This window comes from Diadema setosum, chromosome 1 (assembly GCF_964275005.1).
Source record: "Diadema setosum chromosome 1, eeDiaSeto1, whole genome shotgun sequence".
In the NCBI taxonomy this organism is placed as follows: Eukaryota; Metazoa; Echinodermata; class Echinoidea; order Diadematoida; family Diadematidae; genus Diadema; species Diadema setosum.
The window spans coordinates 15321471-15345201 of NC_092685.1; the positions used below are offsets into that span (position 1 = coordinate 15321471).

The following is a 23731-nucleotide window of genomic DNA, read 5'->3' on the forward strand; positions in this document are numbered from 1 at the left end:
CACGCGATTGCAGAAATTGTACAATCATGTCGAATGTCTGGCATAATTCTTTTAGTCAGACGTTTTCATGTCACGTGATTGTAAGATTTAAATGACAGAACAACTTTGATGATACACATTTAAACATCAAAATTACACATGGTTATGTCACATCGTTCAGGATTACTTTTGCAATACATAACATTACACTCACTCAGAGTGCATTTTTACTTCTTTATGTAAAATTCTCTCGTCTTTTTTTACTTTTTTTTTTAATCATACAGAGAGAATAACGATCTCTACCGGCCGAGGAGAAAAAGATCTGATCAACAAGTTGATGGGAGAGTATGGACACAAGGCTGCCCGACCAGTGCGGGATGCTAACAGACCGGTTTGGGTCTCTTTCCGCTTCTTACCCTCCCAAATCATAAAGTTCGTAAGTATCAAAAATGATATATAAGTATGTATACAGATGTATAGGGAAAATATGCTTTATTTTGAATGTTTCATGTGTCTGTCCCTCTTCCTTTCTAATCGCAAATCTGTCTGTGATATCTCTTTCTTTCTCTCTCTCTCGCTACCTCTTTTTTCTCTTTACCATTTTCTTCTCTGTACCGCCTCTCCGTTTGTCTATCTATCTGTCTGTCTATCTATCTATCTACCTATCTATGTATGTATCTATCTATCCATCTCTGATGATTACATAGGACTTAGATATTCAATGACCAATAAAAAAATTGAAACCCACTTGATTAGCATTAGATTTGTCTGTGGCAACTTTGATATCAGAAGTCATCACGTTTCCAGAGCTCATAACTATTCGCAGAGTAGCGACGAGGACATTAAATCTTGCTCTTTCGTGGGATGGAGGAAATAACGGTAACTAAAATATCATTAAAACAGATCAGTCGTATTTTCTCTACCCTGCTCAATGCAATCACGGAGACAACACGTTGGGGTACCCTGCATTGTCCAAGAATCTCATACGACTCCTGTAAATTATCCAAGAACTGCACTGATGATCTCCCGTAGATGTTGTGTTAGTCTGGGTGTCAGAGGCTTAACCTTGTTTCACCGTCGACCCAGTGTGTCTTGATGGTTTTTCGAGGGTGCAGACTCCGAATCTCGATGAAACAATTCTTGCATCCTCGAAATTTGACATTGATTACTTGCATGTTGTCGGACTCATGAACCTTATTTGCCTTGTGTAAAGCTCATGGGCTGTATAACTCGTTGTTCTTTTTTTTTTTCAGTTTTAAACTCTTGGGCCGTATGGAATGACCCCTATCAAAAATTTGGTGGCATCTTTTCGAAATGTTATACAAAGTCAGATGGCTTAGCTATGTAACAAAAGTTTATCCCAGCGCCTTAGTAAATATTTTTGTTTTGTTGTTGTTTATATGAGGTCAAAGTAAGAACAACTTCATAAAACATTTCTTTAGATACCTGAAGTTCTTCCATGGCGTCATGAATGACGAAATGAAAGGAAAATGTAAGTAAAGTATTATTAACTTGCCCCCATTTCTACCTAGAAGCCGACATACTCCGACAGGGGAATTGCAACACCCAATCGAATGAACTGAAAGATTCGACGTTTTTTTTTTGTTTTTTTCCGAAATTGGATGAATTGATTCGAGCAAACGAGGCAGCGCAAAAGGGAAACAGTTTTTTCATTAATCTCTTGAATATTTATTAATCATGACTCAGTTACTCGTCACCCACAGGAAGAAGAAAAAATACCATCACAGAGAAACAACAATACAAATCATGCTGGGATCCGAACATCCAGAAGGTTATATGATGGTGGCGGGCTATGTCAGTGTACTTTGGTTTCTAAGCTGGCAATATTTCACATTGTACATCCTTCCGTAACAAAAAATTTACATTGATATTCTTTTTGCCCCCCCAAAAAATTCACTACACAACATAATTTCCAACATTAATGAGCACATACTCTTCAATTCTAGCCGTGAAAAGGCGTTTTCAAAAAAAAAAGAAAGGCGTACTATGCATTTCACTGTCTACAGGATGGTGACTCAGTATTGTGCATCTATCACATACAGAATATTAGCGGTACTATCTGTTTTATCTTTATTTTTTGAGGAGTAAATATTAGACGAATACTTATTAAGCACAATGAAGTATTTTTCTTCGTAGTCATGAAAAGAAAATGTTTATGACGTAAAGGGCGAGTTGTCATTATCGCAAGTAAGCCAACTGTGTTCTGAACGAAATTACAATCGATTGCGTCTCAGCTTAATCCGGGACACATGTCGGGAAGTAACGAGTAGAAGGAATGATAGTCTTTTCAAGCCGAAGCCAACATATTTTTAATAAGACGTCGGAGCTACCGGTGATTGTAAAAACATAAAAGGTAACATGGATCAACATGCCTGCAGACATCAGCCACTTGCTGTTTTGATTCACAGTCTAATGCCATTAATGCCCCGCACAAAAATGAGATGATATGATATTGCAATGATATATCTTGTCTATACAAGCCATCGAGAGAAGGGCTGATTGGAAAGAAGATAGGTGGGTATAAGGATAGTTGTGTGTGTGTGTGTGTTTGTGTGTGTGTCTGTGTGTCTGTGTGTGTCTGTGTGTGTCTGCGCGAGCATGTGTGTGTACGTGTAAGTGTGTGTGAGTGTAAGTATATATATATGTGACCCTGCACCACAAAACCAACAAAAAGTCGCCAGACATGGATTTTTAGTTAAGGGCAGATTCTGAAAGAGCAGACTCTAAGCTTTAAAATGATGTATAACTCAATTCAAATGGACTCCCCTAACCTACCTAAATACTGGAAAGAAAGCACACATTCTGGAAAAGTGTGAACTGAGAAAAGAGGTTCTGAAGTACACGGTCTGTTCAAGCGCTTAATATTTACCAATCCGTGCTAGTTGGGCCATGAAAGGGACAAAACACAGGATGTAAACCACCGGAGCAACAACAATGAAGGGATTATCATATTAAACTGAAATTAAGCATGTTCTATTAACCTACTCTGTCCATGATTATTGCTAACTTTCAAACCAGAAGCATCATCTTTTCAAAAGTTAATAGACTTGAAAGTGAAGAGCGCGCAAAGGATTTCAAGACATGAAAAGCGACCTCTTAGCGACCTTATCATTCTACTCTTCCCCCGAAAAAGGTTGTAGAAAAACTGCTAAAATCACACTTTCCCATTCATGTTAAGATACAAAACTGAAGAATAATGTAGAAGAATAGCTCTTTCAGAAAATATGGAAAACTCAAGATTGACTTGGTTAAACTATTTCACCTCCTTTGAGTCCTCACTTAAAATCAAGCGATGCGACCTTTTGTTTGTTTTGTGGTGCACGGTCACATATGTGTGTGTGCATGTGGTTGACCCTATCTTAAGTTGAAATTTCAAATATAGACGTTGAGTATAATCCATTCAGTTATCTACGGTAGATATGAATACAATAGTGTAAAGACGTAATGTACTTGTACATTAATGCATCGCCGAAAGATATTGTAGAAAAAAAAACTCCTCATTATGTTCTCCAGATCAAGAGAACGACAAAAAAAGATGTACAAAAAACAACTACAATGCTATAGAAAATTAAATTTGGAATATCCGACTGTAGTTGTCTGATTGATTGAAACAATTCCGAACCTATTCTCTCATTTTGAATCAAAGCGACTGAACAGTAACACATCTTTACAAAACGCTCTAGTTTCCCTCGATTGACTTGTAGATTTACTCGCCATCCTGCCACGAACCATTCTCGGGAAATTAGTTGATATTTAAAAAAATACAAGGAAAAGTAGAAATTACGCGGTGCGTAATATATGTCCCCGCCGGAAGTAGCATTCAGTAGCAAAATGTACAATATAGGTAAAAAGATGAAGGTCAAAGGTCAAAGAGGTCAAAGGTCAAAATTCTATGTAGAAGTTTTGAAGCCCTCACCTAGTGCCATCACATAAAGCAAACGGAATCGAAATCGGGTTAGAAATGGCGAAGGAGTAGCATTTTGTAGCCAATGTACAATATAGGTAAAAAAATCAAGGTCAAAGGTCAAAGAAGTCAAAGGTCAAAATTCTGTGTAGAAGTTTTGAAGCCCTCACCTAGTGCCATCACATAAAGCAAACGGAATCGAAATCGGGTTAGAAATGGCGAGGGAGTAGCATTTGGTAGGAAAATGTACAATACAGGTCAAAAATCAAGGTCAAAGGTCAAAATTCTGTGTAGAAGTTTGAAGCCCTCACCTAGTGCCATCACATAAAGCAAACGGAATCAAAATCGGGTTACAAATGGCGAAGGAGTAGCATTTTGTAGGCAATGTACAATATAGGTCAAAAATCAAGGTCAAAGGTCAAAGAAGTCAAAGGTCAAAATTCTGTGTACAAGTTTTGAAGCCCTCACCTAGTGCCATCATATAAGGCAAACGGAATCAAAATCGGGTTAGAAATGGCGAAGGAGTAGCATTTTGAAGCAAAATGTACAATATAGGTCAAAGGTCAAGGTCAAAGGTCACAACTGAAATTCTGTATAGAAGTTTCAAAGCTCCCATGTAGTGCTATCATATAAAGCAAACAGAATCAAAATCGGGTTAGAAATGGCGAAGGAGTAGCATTTTGAACATTTTGATCACACACGGACGCACACACGGACACACGGACGGACGGACACACGGACGGACGGACGGACACACGGACACACACACGTACGGAGCCCGTTTCATAGTCCCGTGCTCGAACTCGTTCGGCGGGGACAAAAAATAAAAAGACGTTCAAAATCAGTAAGTCATTTTATTCAAGGAAAAATGTTTCGTCATGTTACACTATTTGTGGGGACAGTTTCTCTATTCTGTGAATGTGTACGCTGATTTCCGTATATTCTTCCTGCAGGAAAAATAAAATATCCGAAGCATTCAGAAGCACGAGATAATTTCCATCTATCATATACATACATATTCTTATATAGGAATAAAAGTGTTTAAATGGTGAAAGAAGAGAAGGTAATCTTATAAACGTGAGGGTACACTAACACTCTAAAACATGTAGAAGCCGGTGACACGTCTTGTGTGTCTCAGCAATACAATAAAATCAGACAAGATGTAATGATGAATATCATTAAAGGGATAGTACAGTTTCGGTTGAGTATGGGGCTTCGCGTTTCAAACTTTTTTATGATGATTTTTTTTAGATAACCTCTAATGAAATATAAAAGAACATATAATTCTAAGAGGAACTCAAAGTTTATTTGATGAAAATTGGTTTTTAAATGGCTGAGATATCCAAAACAAAGCCATCTTGGTAAAAGGTGGGACCCGCCTTTTATTAGGATTGCTTTGTTTTACTTTGTTTTTTGATATATCAGCCATTTCAAAACCAGTTTTCATTAGATAAACTTTGAGTTCCTCTTAGAATTGTAAGCTGTTTAACTTTTGATGACGTGGTTTCCCATTCTCTTGCAAAAAAAAAAAGTTAAAAACTGAATCCTCGCCTCAACCAATACTGTACCATCCCTTTAAACTCGGTATTGAAAGTACAATAATCACCATGTGCCATTCATTGTAATATGCTATTAAGCCATCCAGACGAAAGTGAAACCAATATCGCCGTCTGGCTTCTTGTTTGCCACTTTAAACAAATGGTCTACAGATAATTCTTTGTTAATATTAACCGGAATATTTAGGACTAAGCTGGATTAGCAGTGCTTGTTGCAAACAGCTTTAATCATCATCAACTTATGATAAAGAATTGCTGTGATAATTCATGGCTGATACTCTAGTACTCTGTAGGCTTGCCCCTCCGGTGACTTATAATCGTGATTGCATGATTAACAAAGCGTGCGTTCTGATCCATCCAACCTTCTCGACTGTCAAAGTCTGTTTCTAACGCCCCTTCAGGTCCCCGTCATTAACATGTCAAGTCAGTTTACATTCCGGGGATGTTGGACACGTTTTTCTCGTTCGAAATTTCATGCTCCCAGCACTCATCGCTACGAACCATGAGTCTAACACGCTTAGCTATAGACCCCCCTTTATTCCATCGACTTTCGCATTATTGAAATTATGTTTACCATCAGACGCGCCCGGCCTCCCTGAATGTGCGCGTCATAATCTGAATTACGTTCCGTCATATCTGGTTATCGATCCGGAGCCAAAGCCCGATAAAGCTGGTGCAGTCACCCGTTCTCGTTTGTTTTAAGTGGTCATCAGGGAACGTGCGCACGAGCGCGGAGACACCAAAACCCGCTCGTCTCGGCGATCTGAGATGTTCGAATGAGGGGAAAGTGAGGGGGGGGGGGGGGCAAAGGGACGAGATGGAGTAGAAGAGGGACAAGAAAAACAAGGAAAATAAAAGATAAGAGAAAAGGGGTAAAAGAGAGAAAAGAGAACTAGGAAGACGTGTAAGATAAAGAGGTGAAATATAGCAGGTAGTCGATTTGAAAACAAAGAAAAAAAAGTGAGATACATGGATAGAAATAGAGAAAAATATATGTAATGAATTATTGTTCCTTATATTTATATATATATATATACACACATGTATGTTAAAATATTGCTCTTTCAGAACTCGATAGGTTGAAGAGTTTCACCTATCTTGAATCCTCACACAAAATCAGTGCATTTTTCTTGGTTTTGTGATGCACGGTCATATATATATATATATATATATATGATATATAGGTAAATAACATAATAGAGTGGTGGAAAGCTGGAACACCGACCGACTAAAATCAAATTGTCTGTATTGTTATCTCTTTGAATAGAAAGCCACCAGAGCCCAGAGCACAAAAATAGATCTCCAAGACAGCAGATAACTCACTCACTCACCCCCTCTTCCTCCTTTCTGTCTTTACTTTCTTCATGGTGTAATGTCTACCGTTTGTTATTTCAAGTTGTTTAAGATGAAAACATGTAATGCGAAATCAAACATCGAAATACCAAATGTTAAAATTCATCACTCCTAAGCCTTCGCAGATTAATCTTCAAAATTGAGACCCAAATAGTAAAATATGAACTAAATGTTAAATTCATTATCTCTTGAGCACAGGTAAAAAAAAAAGACATGGAAGGCAATCAATATTTTAAGTATATCTGCAATTCCCTGACGTCACTAGTTTTCAGCATTCATTACTGTATTCAGTTCACCATGATTCGATTAAAGTCCATTGCATATTTTTCATTCAAACATAAACAATGAACAGAGAACACATAACCTCATTTACAACTACAGCATGGAACAAATTATTTCTGAACTCATTACAAAATGCAAATTTCTGATTATAATGCATGTGCTGTGATATGAATACAAAATGAAAAGAAATGCAACTCATGAACTGAGACAAATGAAGAATGCACTTAAAAAGCAGGGATCAATTCAACTCAATTCGCTGTGTATTATCGATTCAAGTCTCTGGGTAGGATCAATCTTCGTTCTCATCTTTTCTTCTCGCGGCATCTTCTCATTCACCTCACCCATGAAATATTATTCACTATTTTTTTTCTGTTCTCTGTCACGACCCGCCGTTTGTCCTTCGCCCCTCTGTGTAGTCTTCTTTTTGTTTGTCTTTGTCTCTAATAGTTCCATATTCCCTCCAACTAAGTTGTGCGACATCTTGGTATGGTGTCTCATTTACAATTTGAATTTCACTTTGAATTTCAATTTTAATTTCATTTTCGTATTCTCGAAAGTAAGTAAAGTATTACAAAATCAAGTAATGTCCAGATGGACATATAAGACAACAAATACAAACATAGATCAAAGCGGTGGATATGTAAGTTTCAATCAAAGTAAAGGAATGCTATAGAGAAATACAATGGAACCTACTTAAAGGCAGGCTTGTTGAGTGTAGGTCCCATGATCTTTCACCCATGATCTTTCCGTTTTTAACTTTTCGATTCAACTTTACCTGATTCAACATTGTAAGCTTGCCTGTATGCTTCTCAGCTATTAAAGGGATGGTATAGTACTGGCGGATATTTGGACTTTTTGCAAGATACGATGAAACCACTTTTGATACAGAGCATATCAAATCCAAGAGGAATTCAAAGTTTATTCGATGAAAATCGGTTTTGTAATGGCTGAGACATCCAAAAACAAAGTAAAACGAAGTACATGTAATCCTAATAGAAAAAGGTGGACCCCACCTTTTATTAGGATTGCTGTTTTGGATATATAAGCCATTTCAAAACCAATTTTGATTATATAAACCTTGAATCCCTCTTGGAAGTACATGCTCTTTCATATTTTATAAGAGGTTTCTCAGTTTCTCACCCAAAAAAAAAATGTTACCTGAAGTAAATAGGTTTCAACCAAAATTAAACATGCATGTATTTTGTGTACAATGTCATGATACATTATCATTATGATATGTATGTAACACGTGTGCGTATGTATACGTATGTGCCATAGTGTGGATGCATTATGCATACAATATTTATGTTTGTGGATGTACATTATTTACGTATTATTAGTTTTTGTATGCGAAATGGTATGTCAAAGCTGCATGTATGCATATAACTTCATTTTCCGTTCATTTCGAAATTAATTGAATACAAAAACTAAATTCTGTAAATGGCTATATTCAGTCATTTTGAGCGATTACAGATTATAACCCAAATAGCTATGACATTTGGGTTTCTTTTTATAGTAGTCTTAAAGAAAAATAATGCGCAGTAGCAAACTAGACTTGCATGCCACTCTTCGCATAACCAGCCCAAATTGCTTATAAAGTTCATCTGGCGGACAAAAACGTACAGTGTATCCTAACAACATGGTTTGTGTATTCCACTGGTTGACCTTTTGAATCAAAATTTGGAAATGCGCCCACTGTCCCGTACATAATGTGTATGGTTAGGATAGGTGAGAGGGTAGATCATGACTTGGGAAACGAAATAAGATTAGCGAGGCGGAAGAGGGGTCAAACGGAGAAACAAAAACTCTCATCCCACGCTCGGCCGTAAGTGTGGCTAGACGGCAAACGAGAAATGCCATCAGATCAATATAAGTGGACTGGGAGAGTTGCTTGGCTTGGCCTGGCTACGCGGCGGGTTTGAGAGGGGTATAGGGTCAGGCAACTATAGCAAGGCAGGTCGTTTGAGTGTTTCTGTGATTGAATACGTGAATTCAGTGGCAATGACTATCTCGTCTTTGAAAGTGTTTCACTCGCTGCAACGGCTACCCAGCCCCTCCCCCATACATACACACACATACACCACAACCACCACCACCAAGCAACATTCTGTAGCTAGCATCAACAAGGACTCTCGTGTTTGTTTGTTTTCTCCAAAAAAAATAACATTTTGCTCAAAGCAAGGTTGCGTATTATGTGCGTATCATGCGTAGGTATTGCACCTGAATCTTTTTAGTGTTTTTTTTTTTGGGGGGGGGGGGGGTGGGGCATGAGGAAGGGTTAGAAAGGATGTATTTCACTCACTCTTTCTTGTAGCTAAATCGGTACATGTCATGCTCAATACAAACTTTCCCTGAACGCCTTCAGGATTTCTAGGTCATTCTAACCATCAATGTTAGTTTCTTTTAGAAAAAGACTTAGGCCTACCTCAAAAAAAAAAAAAAGGTCAATTCAGGATGATGTCTAGATTTAGCGGTATGCTGACCCATTTTTTTCGAAACATATAGAGGTCATCCAATATTTGCCTTGACACTCATGAAGCGATTCTGAGGACATTGTAATCCCAACATTTGACAGTTCAGATGGAGACACATTGGAAATGCTTTCTCCGATTAGTGACCCTGGCCGGTGGATCCTCTTCCGATCACAAAAAAAAAAAAAAAAAAAATAAAAAATCCACTCTGCTTTAATATCTCTCCCTTTCTTTATCTCTTTCTTTGTATCAAAACAGGACGAAACTCAGCAGCAACTGACTGTCATGGCCTACATGAGAATGGTAAGTCCCTGTCATCCTTAACGCTATTTCTATCTATGAAAAACATCGTGGATAAAGTTGTTCGTAAATGACAACCTCGGGGTACTTCAGTTCATTGTCTTTTTTTTTTTGCATTTAAATTTTTTTGTTTTCTATTCTTTATCTGTATTTTCTCATCCTATAAACTTTCCCTTAAATCATCTTCTCATGCTCCTCTTACATTTCACGTTATTAGCTCATTTTTCTTTTTGTCTTGTGTTGTTGTTTTTTTCTACTCTCTGATTTCATCGCGGTTATTTCTAAGCATTGATTTGGTTCTTTTTTTTTCTTCGTTATTCTACCATGTGCAGCCACACTTATTCTCGTTGTCTTGAGTTTGTAGCCTTAAGGTTGATGACATTATCGGTGACTATGTCTGCAATTGCCAATTTCTTCGGCTACTGCGGTTCAGGCCAAGTAAGCCGAAGTAATGTCAGTTTAAATCAATGACATGATTATCATCGACGGCATTGTGAAATCATCATGTGTGATTTTTGTTGTTGATGTTTTAAATTTTTTTGCTGGTTTTTTCTTAGCGTCATTATCTTACCGGATTTTCATAATTTGATAAAGGAGGGCTTAAAACGAGTCAGTTGGAAAGCCCAAGTATGTCAGTTTAAAGCAAGAATGACGAGACTAAAATTGAAAGCATTGTGAATTAGACATACATTTTTGTTTTCTAAATCGAGGCAGCTGTATTTAGCAGGTATGAACATTCTTTTTTTTTCTTCCTCAGGGTAAATATACCACCAGGGCTCTGTTTTATCAAAAGATGAATTTAACGTTAAGTCAAAATAATCTGTGATTAACCTCTCAAATCAACTCTAAGTCCACTTTAATCTATGATTAACTTCCAAATCCACTTGAAGTCCGTCTTATCAAGACACCCAGAGTTGACATCAACTCCAACTTCCTAAAAATCAACACATAAGTTTTCTCAACCGCTCCAAATCTATGATTAACTTAACAGTTGATAAATATCAACTTTAAGTAGAAACAGTCTAGGTAGACTCAATTGTAAGGCAATTTACAGAAGAAAGATGACTGTCACACTTTCCTAGCTGCGGTCTTGTCACAAATGTTTGTCTGTTAACTGCTCACCTTTCTCTAACATTTTGTTGCGTTTCTTTCATGTAATTATGGTCTTTTCCTCACATGAAATTCACGATTGGCACGCATTGCTTACGCGACTGCTGCATGCAAACACCCTAGACAGCAGTCTGATCAATCCCAGCCTGCGTGCCCGGCGCCTCGGCCCGCCCGCCCGCCAATCAAGCTATCACCAGCAAGCAAGTAACCGAGTACGGTACTGTATTGAAACTGGAACCGCGTCTGTGTGTAATGCATATCTTGCCAAAGAACCCATATGCGAGGAAACCAGTGATTTCTGACGTGCGTAGGCCTACGTAGAGCTAGTTCGGCAATAGATACTAATTAAGAGTTCCCAGTAGGCATATATAGCACCGAGTACGACAGTAACTTGAGATCCAGCTTAACGTTAGGCCTAACTGTTAACTGGTTATTAACGTTCAGCGAGTCGTTTGTACTTACCGTAACACGAAGTGGCGTAATTTACTGCTGATTAGAGCGTCTAAGTCGATCTAGAATTTCGACATGTTGATGATGTAGACTCGTGATCTATTCTTTACAAAGCCGATCTGCGCCGTAGAGGTAAAAACAAGCTACTGTAGTCACCACACTCTCACAAGTTTCCATAATCCTACACGTAAACACACAGGACTTGAAACAATGCATTGGTAGGCCTACACGACCTTCACCTTGGACAGTCAGTTACTGTACGTTTTTAGATCCATTTCAATGAATACGTGAGTGTTTTAATAATCCTACGTATGTGCGGAATCTTTACGGTACGCGCGTACGCAGATTTTCGTTAAGCTCGGGATGTGCTAGCAAGATCTATCGACCTACTTTTTTCAATACAACGCAAAACGGCGTATTTTGCGGTTTTGTTGCAAACTTAATACCTATAATTCAGCGGCTGTATAGCGCTAATAATACTGCGTCGCACTAGCAGACTACGAATCCGTGGCCATGGCAAACAATCATGTTTTTGTTGTTTGTTCTGCTTAATGTATTGTCATGTTTTTAAGCAGACAGTACCGGAAACCAGCCTCGTCCCGTGTTTTTAGTTTTGGCTAAATCAATAATTAAAAGAAAACTGTACTGACATTTTCTAATTGTCTGATAATTCTAATCTACATTTTTTGATGCCTACTACTGGAAAGAGAGGATTGTAAAACCCAGGATAAGCCTGTAATGATTTTTTGAAAAAAATGAAAACGAGCAAGCCATGGAACGATCCACACAATTTGGCCTACGTCACAGGTGCTCTTGGTGCACAACTCCGACATTAGCAAGACGAACTACATAATGCCAATTTACTGATGAAATCTCACACGAAGTACTGCAAAAGCTGTTATCTAGTATAATTGCAATATGGAGCTATAATAAACATGTTAAACAATATCTATTAATCTTTAAAAGCAATCTCTTCAACAGCTTTTTATTTAGATAAAACTTGTGGGGAAATTCCAGATATGTAAAATGAAATTGGCATCGTTATCCGAACGTGCTGCCCATAGAAGACTGCGTGTAAGTAACGTTACGCATTCGATGATCATGATCGAGCGATGGTTCGCCAGTTCAAACTATCTAACGTAGATGAGGGCTGAGTGAATCTAAATCCAAATGTAGATAGGCTCTCTTCAACGGCACGCACGATTTACGCTTAGTGAGTCTATGTGTACCCAGTACACATAGACTCTGAAATACTAGAACCAGGACCAGGACTACTGAGCAGTCGAGGAGTAGGTTCTGGCAGTCCAAGTTTTGATGAGTAGGCCCTACACTCACTCACCGTGGACATTGCAGCTGTAGGCCCTATGTGCACAGCGCTAATAAGGCACAGCGTAACGTTACATACCCCTGCTGCCAGAACTTGAAGAAAGTCCAGACGAAAGTCCAGACTCCAGATCTAGATCTGGACCCTTGTCCTGCAGGCACTGTTGTTTCTGTGCTGGATTTTTCATGTAAGGTATCTGCTTTAGGGATTTCCGATGTTTTGTAGTCGAGATAAATCTCATAGTGGTGTTATTTACACCAAGGACTAATGTTAGATCTAACAGTTTGTTTCAGTAGGCCTACTACTAGGACCCATATCTCGGAAGAGTGGCCTGACCACGTAGATTCTAACACAGTGTCGCCGCTTCGCGATCCCAGCGCTGGTGTAGGTATAGTGCTAGCGTACTTCCGTATCCATATAGATATCTCAAAATTCACCTTGCCAAATGTCACAAAACTCACAGGAAATACTTTATGATTCATATCCAACAGTTCACGTTAATTGGAAACAAATCACATGTCGGGAAGCGTAAGTGTAGATGTCGACTTTCCTGTCGGCGTCGCTAAAAAGTAATCTGCTCTACGACTAACACGAGTGATTGCGGCCAGGCCCTACCTAGAGTGTCTACCTGCTGCGCATGCACAGACTGAAGTTAGCCATTTAATATCATGAGACAAATCTTTCAAGTAATCGGGGGCAATAAATAAATTTACAAATTATTTGTGGTAAGTTGAATGAAAAATGTAGTTCCTATATCACACAAGTCGCAAAAATCATTAAACTTTTGAGTTTAGTTCTCGCGTAAATTCCCCGTTCGCACAGTACTAGTCGGCTAACTTCAGTTCTAGTTTGTGCATCTTGCGTTCGCCAAGATCTCTCGCGAAGAGTGAGTTTTTCTTGAGTGACGACTTGAAAGTCGACGTCAATATTGATACTTCTCGATTACTGATTTCGTTGAAATATAAGAGAATACTTTGAAATATGCTATGAAGTATATCCTGTAATTTTGGTGCGATTTGCTTTAGTGAAATTTGAGATATCTATGTGGATAGAACAGTACACAAACGCCGCCTGCTAGCTAAATTAGGCCTAAGCGTCGTCTGCTACTCGATACGAATTAACGCACGCGTATGCGAGCACTTGTAATCAGTAATAGTGAGAGCACCTGTGACATCATAACATCCGGGCTCGTCAGCTCATTAGCATAATTCTCACCTTTTCTCTCCATTTTTAACATTAAATAACGGACTTAATCGTTATGAAATTTTGATTCTGTTTGCACCGCTGGGTCTTTTAGAATTAAAAGAACAACATATAAAAAAATAAAAAATCGGTAAAATGCCCTTTTAAGTCATGGTGATGAGCTAGAACTATAATCGACTATTAAGTCTCTTCGTCAAACGGAAACTTGCAGTTGATTTAAAGTTATAGCAGACTTCAAGTTGGATAAAGTTAGCGTTGATTTCACAATCAACGCTAACTTTATCTTGATAAAACAGGGCCCAGGTCTTTAATTTCAATAAAGAAGGCTTACAATGAGTGGGATAAAAGAAGATCCCTCCTAAGCCTTATACAAAACTGTTTAGATAAAAGGAAAATATATGCATGAAGGTGTTCCCTGTATGACAAAGAGGTCTTATGTTTCTTTTCATCTACATCTATTACTCTTAATACACTTTTCTGAAGCATTCCATTACCATATAATTCCTGCACGAATGATCTTCCTGATGTTTTTCTTCACATGTTCAAATGAAACTACTCAGTTCACAATTATCCCACCCGCCAACGGGACGCTTATCACCTTCCACGTACTCGAACATTTTCGCGATGAAAACAATTATGTATGCGGGACCGAAATACTGGAACGATCTCCCCTCTGAACTCACAGGTTGTTTTTCACTATCATCCTTTAAATGCAAATTAAGACAGTATTTATTGAATAATTACATTAATTCAGCTCATTGAAATCTGTTTTGTGCTGTACAGGACTATTCCGCTCTACTGTACTCCAGGGTAATTGTCATGTTAAACCAGCTGTTTGTGCCCTCAAATTCTGTCACTGTGTTTATGACCTATTGTATATTCTTCCTTCTTTAAGAAAGTTGGGGCGAGGTAACAGCTGGTATTTTTATTTTCTCTGCCCTGTAACTGGTTGTTGAATGTCCCTTTTTTTTTGGGGGGGGGGGAATTTGCAGGTGCATGTGTTCTCTCCTTAATACACGCAATGTATAAATTTCTAATACTTTCTAAACCGTATCATTGTTATTATGTCTTGAGTCATATTGTTATTATTGCCAGAACGACAATGGTACATCCGCCTACAGCATGTGGTTTATCCGACCCCAAATCTGCATTAGAGAAGAATTTGCTATGTAACTGTATAATTGTACTTTTTTTTTCTCTATGTTTCGGTCATTGTTGTACCCGTGCTCCCCATCTTAATCTTTAACTCGATTTTAATTGGGACCTATGCTCAACAAGCTCGCTTTTAATTAGGTACCTTCATATTTCTTTAGCATCATTCACAGATTCCAAACCTCATAGATCGACCACTATATGTTTTATATATTTGCAATATTTTATGTATGTCTCCAGCTTGATATCATGTACTTCATTTAATTTTGTTATATTTGATGTATTTTTTCATCGAGAAATATGAAAATAAATTGAAATTGAAAATTGAATATAAGTAATCGCGTTATACCATTTGCACAGTTTGACTTAATGTACATCGTAGCTGGTACAAGGACAAATGACGCTTTAATACAATAAATCGTTCAACATCTAATTCAAGATACCATACATTATTTTAATTGTAACTATCTTTCCATTTTATATCTATGAGTGTGACTTCAGAAATATAGCGAAGTAAGCAAAAATAAACGCGATGTTTACTGATTAGGCGTTTTTGCACCATTTTTCATCATTTTACTTATTGATCACTCCGTAACGTTGTTTCATCCGCACTTCTTCTGGAAGAAAGAATATAAAACAGGAGATTAAACGAAAAAAAAAAATGATGTTATTCACCTGGCAAATCTGCTTGAGTGGGCCAAATCTGAGGTTGATGAATTTGAGCACACGTTATGGTTGGGTATTATGTCTGGGATTTCTAACGATTCATTATTTTAGATAATAGCTTGATCGTTCCTTTCAGGCTCAATCACTCCTGCAGAGAAAAGCAACATTGAAAAGATTCGTTGCCAGTGAAAATCTGTCGCTAGTAGGCAGGAATCAACACTAGAGGCATCAACAACAACAAATGTTTCGTGGAAGTGTATCTTTGTGTAAAACTTCGTTTTACCATAGCATTAATTGTTGTGTAGGTAAGCTGTATGTATATATATATATATATATATATATATATATATATATATATTTACGTGGACGTCCGGCTCTAGATGTAAGCAAGAAAACAATATTCTCCTCTCTGTGTAGAAGAGGAAGGCTATTCCCTGAGCTTGATTTGGTTTACAATGAACCGTTTTCAACAAAATTGCCAGCAGATCGTAGGTTGGTTCTGAAGGTCAGATTGTTTTGATCGGAAAGGCAACATAGAGGAGACGTCCTGCAAGCAAGAAAAAAAAAAGACTCAGAGAAATGACACCGATATATTGAGATACACAAGAGTCACCAACGAACGAATTTAACCCCTTCACTCTACTTCCATGTATGTCTCTGGAGACTTTCACATACACGGCTGAATGTACTCAACGTTGTTTGGTATCGTTGACATAACAGAGAAAAAGAGATAAAAGAAGATAAAAATTGAAACTATGTACTGGGAACAACATCGAGAATATGAGTTAGGGACCACCGGGGAAAGGGGGAAAAACTGACGAAGTTTATTATGTATACATAGTGCGAGGGGTTATAGGTATTCTAACGAAATGATGTTACCTGAATGTCTCATATAATTTTCCATCCATAACTAGTTTGCAATTCTTCTCCAGCAGAAGTTTCAATTACACAGGAATTTACCATTTACCATTTCTTTCCATTGCTATTATTTGTTGTTCTGTTTGCCTCGGATCCCCACTTTTTGCGAAATGGAATCCCAATAAATCCAAAGGCACTTTTTTAATATTCCGTTTGAAAAATGATGCTTATATAAAGTGACACATCGGTTCTGGCTGCTCGCCAATGGCTATCCTTGGGAGGAGAGATGGGGATGAAGGGATGAGAGTGGTTCGACTTCGATGAAAAAAAAAATGAAAAAGGAGAAAAACAAAACAACAACCATAAACATAGACGTTTGAACGTACGATTATATCTCGTCCTCCCCCTCTGCTCTTTCGCCTACCTTGCCTGGCTGTACTTTCGGAAGAACCGACGCTGCAAGTCAGGAAAGATAAAACTGATTAATGAAGCTTTCACGGAACGTATGTTTTGTCGGCGAGCAGAAATTGAGATGCGTTGTTCTGGCAGAGCTCGACGGGTGCATAAATAAGGGTCGGATGGAGGGAGGGTGGGAATGCAAGAAAAGTGCGCCCGGGTGCAGATATTTAATCAAACGCGCATTCGGACACTTTCTTCTGCGAAGGAGATTCCCAGCATGGGATGAAACATGAAGGAAATGGTGTTGAAGGGATTTGCACTGTCGTCATCATGGTCATGTGTTCTCAAACGATGAATGAACTCATTTAGAGAGGTTCACTTTTAAATACTGGCTATTCATGCACCATCTCGCAAATCTAACCACATACAGTCACGCATGAATGTTTTGCACAAGTTGTGTGAAGATTTAAATCTGCCGTGCTTTAAGACTATACAAAACTGGTTATTGCTGTATCTTCTTCTTCTTCTTCTTCTTCTTATTCTTCTTCTTCTTCTTCTTCTTCTTCTCCTTCTTATTTCTACTTAATTTTTGGGAGTGTGATGCAGAACTAAAAACAACTGTGACTCGGCTTGGCCGAATTGAAACAGTATTCTCATGAATTTGTTATGCAGTATCAATCCTTGGAATAATGCATCTAACAGTAAGAGGGGTTGGTACGATGGTAGCGCAATGCAAGATGTTTCGTGTGTGTTTTTTTTTTTTTTTTTGAAGTATTGCTAAAGTTGGTTATTCACCAGCGACGTTGTTGACTTGGAATACTCGTAGATCATCTCTTCAGTGATGTCATCGTTATGTCTGACCCATTGTTGAGTTTGAAGCCTCAACTCAACAGTGAGTCAATGTGATTGCAATCAATAAAGCAATTACTTTTAGAACTTTTCCTCACTTTGATGTTGCTGGCTGTACGATTTAAGCTTAACAAATACGACCAGTAATAATGTCGGGAAGTGCCATTGGGTATACTTGAGAATTGAGATATCACTCATCACAAAGATTTCCTTTATTTCCAAATCTATCTGTTTTAAAGATTAGCTCTTTTTTTCTCAATCGTGCGTGTTAATTTCCCTGCAAGAACACTGGCTCTATGAATCTACTGCGGATTATGGTAACGAGCATTAAAAAGCAATTTGTTGCAAATTCGTCCTGATAATGAAGGTTTAGATTTCACAAGATGATACAGTGTACTCACAGCTTTGAAAGATAACGCAATACATTTAATTTTGAAAAATCAAAAAGAATCTTGTTTAAAACGAAATAACGTGCGGGTATCAAGACGCGAAAATGAAAGAAATCAAATTTATAAGAAAGAATGAATCAAACGACAGAGTTTTTCCGTTTTTGTTTTGTTTTGTTTTGTCTTGCGCTTGCTGCTGTGACGTTAGGATTTTCTCTTTTTTATATGCATAGAATATCGGAAAGGGTTTCTTTTTAGATATGTATATTCATATATATACTTCAAACGCAAACAAATCTATATGCAAATAAGACGGATAACGTGAAGCAGCAGCAGCAAAACACGGGAAAACGCTGACAAGATGCATTATGCATGTAATTCTTCTGCATGACAGGGAGAGAGGGGAGAGTTTGATGCCAAATTATTCTGTTCGGTGTTCGCTGGAGTCAAACTGAGCTCACTTTCCAATCACGTCGCCCCTTCAATCATTCATAGAGGATTAAGGGTCTCATTTGACGAGTTTTATGAAATGATCCTTCTACTTTGTACAGTGAGAAATAGGTTTTGAGGTCGCATTTCTGGTGTTGAGAAGGGAGGCTGGCACTACCATATTTCTGTCCTTCTGTATGATTCTGTTTGAAAGGAGGACTAATCTGAAATCGAGATCTCGCTTACACATTCACTTTATCAGGAGAGCAAAGTGTCGAAATCACAGCAAACAATCAGGAAACTGCACTCAGTACTTGCATACAGTTGTAACTTAACATCCCGAGGTATATATGGTTACAGTTCGTTATTCCGAAGGTTCGTTGATCCGAATACAAATTGAGGTACAAAATTCCAAGGTTCATTGGAACGCCAATTCTTTTTATTTTCGGATTAACGAACACTCGGAATAACGAAGCTTATTTCATGTTTAGATTAACGAATCTTCGGAATAACAAGCTCCTATATTTTGTTTTTGGATTAACAAACTTTTGGAATCACGCAACGAATGTTCCGATTAACGAACGATATTTCCTTCTTGGATTAATGAACATCTTGGTGTGGGGAATTTGTGTGTTTCGGAAATCATTTGAGGATTAACGAAACTTATTCGCGGAGTAACGAACATAACCCATTATGGTTACAAAAAAATGGTTATAAATACACTCAGCAAAAAGAAAGTAAACACTTTTTCGAGTTCATCTTTCACATAGACTATTTGGCTAATAATGGTGTTTTATGTACCATGTTAAAGGTAATTTAATTGGCTATAAGCCCAGTAGGTCAATAAAAAGGGAAATTTTACGTATGAGTGAACACATTCGTTTTTCCCTTCCAAGGCACAAAAGTAAAAATTGCAAAAATGGATAAGTTGTTATTCAAGCGTGTATTTTATGCTCTTCCATATAACAATGAGAACAAAAGACAAATTCAACACAATAAAAATGCAAATTGATTTGCAAAACTCAACCTATGATCTCTATTATGTCTCTGTAACCCTCCAAAGATAAAGAAAAACAAAAGATAATGGAAGAAATTGAAAAATCTTCTGTCAAATCCTATTAGTCAAAAGACATTAGAGTAAAAGTAATGGTAACAAAGGAGGTTAAATTTGAAACGTTACTCCAAAGTAAGAAAATCAGAAATAATATTTGGTTCCTAAATTTGTTTTATGCATTTTATTACCTTTGCGGCTTACTCCCTATGTCATTTAAAGTTTGAATTGATAGAAAATTCTTATGTTCCACCTTCAGTTTCCCTACTATGTTTTTGTTTTTGAATATAAAGAGAAACGAGGGAACGGAAACTTATGCTATTTCATTCATGTCTCTCATTGCGTTAAATCGGTCTTTTGTTATCATTGCTATCTTGGAAGGCAGTTGCAAATGAATTTAAATATGTCAATTTTTGCAATTTTTACTTTTCTGTCTTGGAGAACAAAAATGAATGTGTTCACTCATGCGTTAAGTTTCCCTCTACATGAACCTACTAGATTGATAGCCAATTAAATAATCTTTAATATGGTATATAATACAATGATTTCCATCAAAATCTTCTATGAAAAATATTACCTGGAAAAAGTGTTTATTTTCTTTCTTTCTTTCTTTTTTGCCGAGTGTATGTACGAAAAAAAAAAATGTGTAGAGATACATGCAGCTGACGTATTCATTTAAGGAGCATGACTAAAAAGATTGTAACTATTCATTTTATGAAAGTAACAAACGACCTTCAAAGACAATGACTCCACTTTAGACTGCATGATTAACACTAACATAGACACACACACACACACACACACACACACACATAACTGATTAATGTTCATCATTATTTCATATAATTATAGGATCATTATGACATAATCACAATACATTGTAATTTATGAGTGGATGCAGATGGATTACGTTAAGCGGTTCCAGGTGCTGCTGTGTTTTTAGTTGGCTAATGTGCTTGTGGATGTGTGTGTGTACGTGTGTGTGTGCACAATATGTATAGACGTATGATGATACCACATTTCTCTACGCTGTCTTTATATTGAAATGGCACCCACGACACAGCAAAGCAAGAATTAGATACGAAGGGAGGAAGAGCGACTTAAAATGTATAAAGGGGAAAGAGAGAGATAGAGACGGAGAGTAAAAAAGAGAGAAAGACAGTATGAGAGGGAGAGAGAAAGAGAGAGAGAGAGGGAGGGAGGGGGAGATAGAAAGAGAACTATATCTATTTGGACAGGAGGCGCCACGATGAGTTTTCCCTTGTGCCCGAATCCATCCGATAGGACCAATATATTCGGTATTTCTTACCAAACCTGATCTCCGCATCTCGCCCCGGTCCCGGCTGCTTTGAAGTCATTCGCCTATTCATTTCCCCTCTGTAAAATAATAATAACCTGTCGTGTTTGCCCAATTCGGAGCTCAGCCGGCACGCAGGTATGTTTTTTGTCTCGGTTAGATAGCACGGAGCTAAATTTCTTTCCAGCCTGTTATTCAAACGCATGGTCTTACGTTTCACTGAAATGTGAGAAGCGGACTGGGAGATGGGGGGGGGGGGGGAGGGGAAGATGCGTAAGTCTACGTCATAGCATCATTCTCTTTTTCAGACTTGGATCCTTTTGTGATGAGTATAAACCAAGCACAGAATACCGTCTTTGAAGACATTGATTCCTTGATTAAAGCAAGGTTTCAGTGCTTTCAGTGCGAAAGAGAGAGTCTACTTATAACGTTAGTAATAAAGATTGACAAGGTGTTCTTAAACATTGGACTTTTATTTAAGAAAGTTGTCCATTAGAGGTAGGCGTATGTTTAGATAGAAGCTCTCTGCATACATTGGTGGTGACACAGCGCATATGGTACGTAGACCATAGTCGTCCGTGACAACATAAGATTTACTCCACAAATTAGAACGCTTGCCCTCCCCCCCCCCCAAAAAAAAAAAACCAAACAAACAAACAAACAAACAAACAAAAATAAAATAAAAATCACACCTGTAATGCCTCTTGGAAGAAACACATACGACGCTGATACTCGAAATACTCTAAAACTGTGGATGCTTAAAAAATTTGATTGGTTCCCTTATCTTGTAGTATGTGTTAAACCATAAAAAAAGTGAAGATGGCGTACATGGGGAAACTTGATTCACAGTGTTTGTCTGTGCGTTTGTCACTAAAGGACACGTAGTGTAGGCATCACCTGCCCTCAATATTTCAAAAGTAAAGATTCTGGTGTGAACCAGCCTACTATACACTGGTGAAAAAAAAAATGATTGAGTAGGGTAATACCGCGGGCATTCCCAATATTCGCGAGGATGCCGCGAAGGTTGATTAACCGGTAAGCCGGTTTAGTTTGTGCATCATGGCATCATCCGTATTCCAGTCCCCACCGATGACTGAACATTTTCAGGACAACAGAGTAAAAAGAGAACTTTTTTTATTCATTCCGAACGACTCCCGAGTTAGCATGTTTGTCTCGTTGTTGCGGTCGGTGTAAATGTTGAACCAAGCCCACTATCTCAGGCTGGCCACGAGTGATATAACAAATTGAGATGCTAATTGCTTCCTCCGCGCTTTCATGCGCAAAGATAATTAGCCCCAAGGAATACGTTGGAAGACACTGACACGTCCTCGGTGTGTTTAACTTGCGCATGACTGTTCCGTGGTTGGATACCCTCAAGCGTTGGTGGGTGAATTTTGATTAGCATTCATTCAAGTTATGCAGTATCAAAATTCGTGGAAAATTATGAAAAACGTGAATGGTTGTCCCATAGATGTAACTGACATTGTTGTGGTTGTTTTTTACTAAACTGTTGTTTACCTCGTGATCCATAAAAAAAAAAAAAAAAAATCACACTTTTGGAACGTCTTAACAAAATGCTTTCCACATTTTGACTCATATTAGAAATTACAGTCTCTTGAGGAGTATCAGGTTAACCCACGTAATGTAGATTCTATTATCAAGGTCTAATTTTTGTCTTCCTAAAGTTTTGTTTTGTTTTGTTTTGTTTTGTTTTGTTTTGTTTTGTTTTGTTTTTTGAAGGGGGATCGTTAAGGGAGGGGGTGAGATCAAGAATAATTCTATGTGTCTTTTTATGCACTATTGAAGCGAATGAAAGCAAATCTTCCTCTTGTTTTTCACAGAGATTATTTTCTGATTGTGTAAAAGAATTTAGCTTGTTCGTAATTGAAGAGAAGGAAAATTCACCCCAACCCTCACAAAGATTTGTCTACACGTTGATATACTCGCACTTGTTTGTGTGTACATACACAACACACACGTACACGCAAATAAACACATATATACATTAAATATTTAATGTATATATTAACATAATGATATATATATATATTCCTAGTATATTCGAATTGTGTCGTCCTAGTAGCATCGTAATTGAAGGGCTAACATTAAATTTGTCGGAGAAATATAATCATTTGAAATTTGAAAATCCTTGAAAAAATCCCTTGAATAATAAGATAACAGAATACAGTATTACATTTCGAAGAAGAAGAATATAGTCCAAGAAGAAACATGACATCCATGCGGAAGCATGAGATTCAATAAGTATGTATGATGGACTACTTCTACATTAATTTGTGACATGTAAGTTTCAGCCTTGTCTTATATCCTGGTCTTCTCTTTCTCGTGTGGTTGCATTATTCCATCACATTATTCTATACAAACATCTTAACATGTTACGTTTTCTCCTGAGACTGTAGTCAAGAGAAATCATAATTGACTTTGGTATGTCTGCTGTTATCTAGCCCACTCCTTGATGGAGTATAGATGTGACAGGATGTAGAGAGAAGGAAAGGCAAAGTGGGGGGGGGGAGAACATGTAGATTTCATGGATATTGAACTCATAAAGTTTGAGACATCTTGATATTTACATTTAATGTAGCAGTGCGACCATCGCTAGAATGTTGTCGACTCACAGTAATAAGCATCATCAACGACCATGGCGTTTGCTAATACATCTGACATGTGTCATCA

At 37.7% G+C, this 23731-nt stretch overlaps 1 protein-coding gene across 1 annotated transcript in view; it reads left to right on the forward strand.

Annotated features, from left to right (window-relative positions):
• Window positions 1-23731, forward strand: part of LOC140237255 (neuronal acetylcholine receptor subunit alpha-10-like) — a 159087-nt gene that overhangs the window by 59777 nt on the left and 75579 nt on the right. Inside the window, exons 3-4 of the mRNA XM_072317202.1 lie at window positions 264-415; window positions 9825-9869. Of these exons, the coding sequence (XP_072173303.1) occupies window positions 264-415; window positions 9825-9869 (197 nt within the window). The remainder of the gene's footprint in view (window positions 1-263; window positions 416-9824; window positions 9870-23731) is intronic.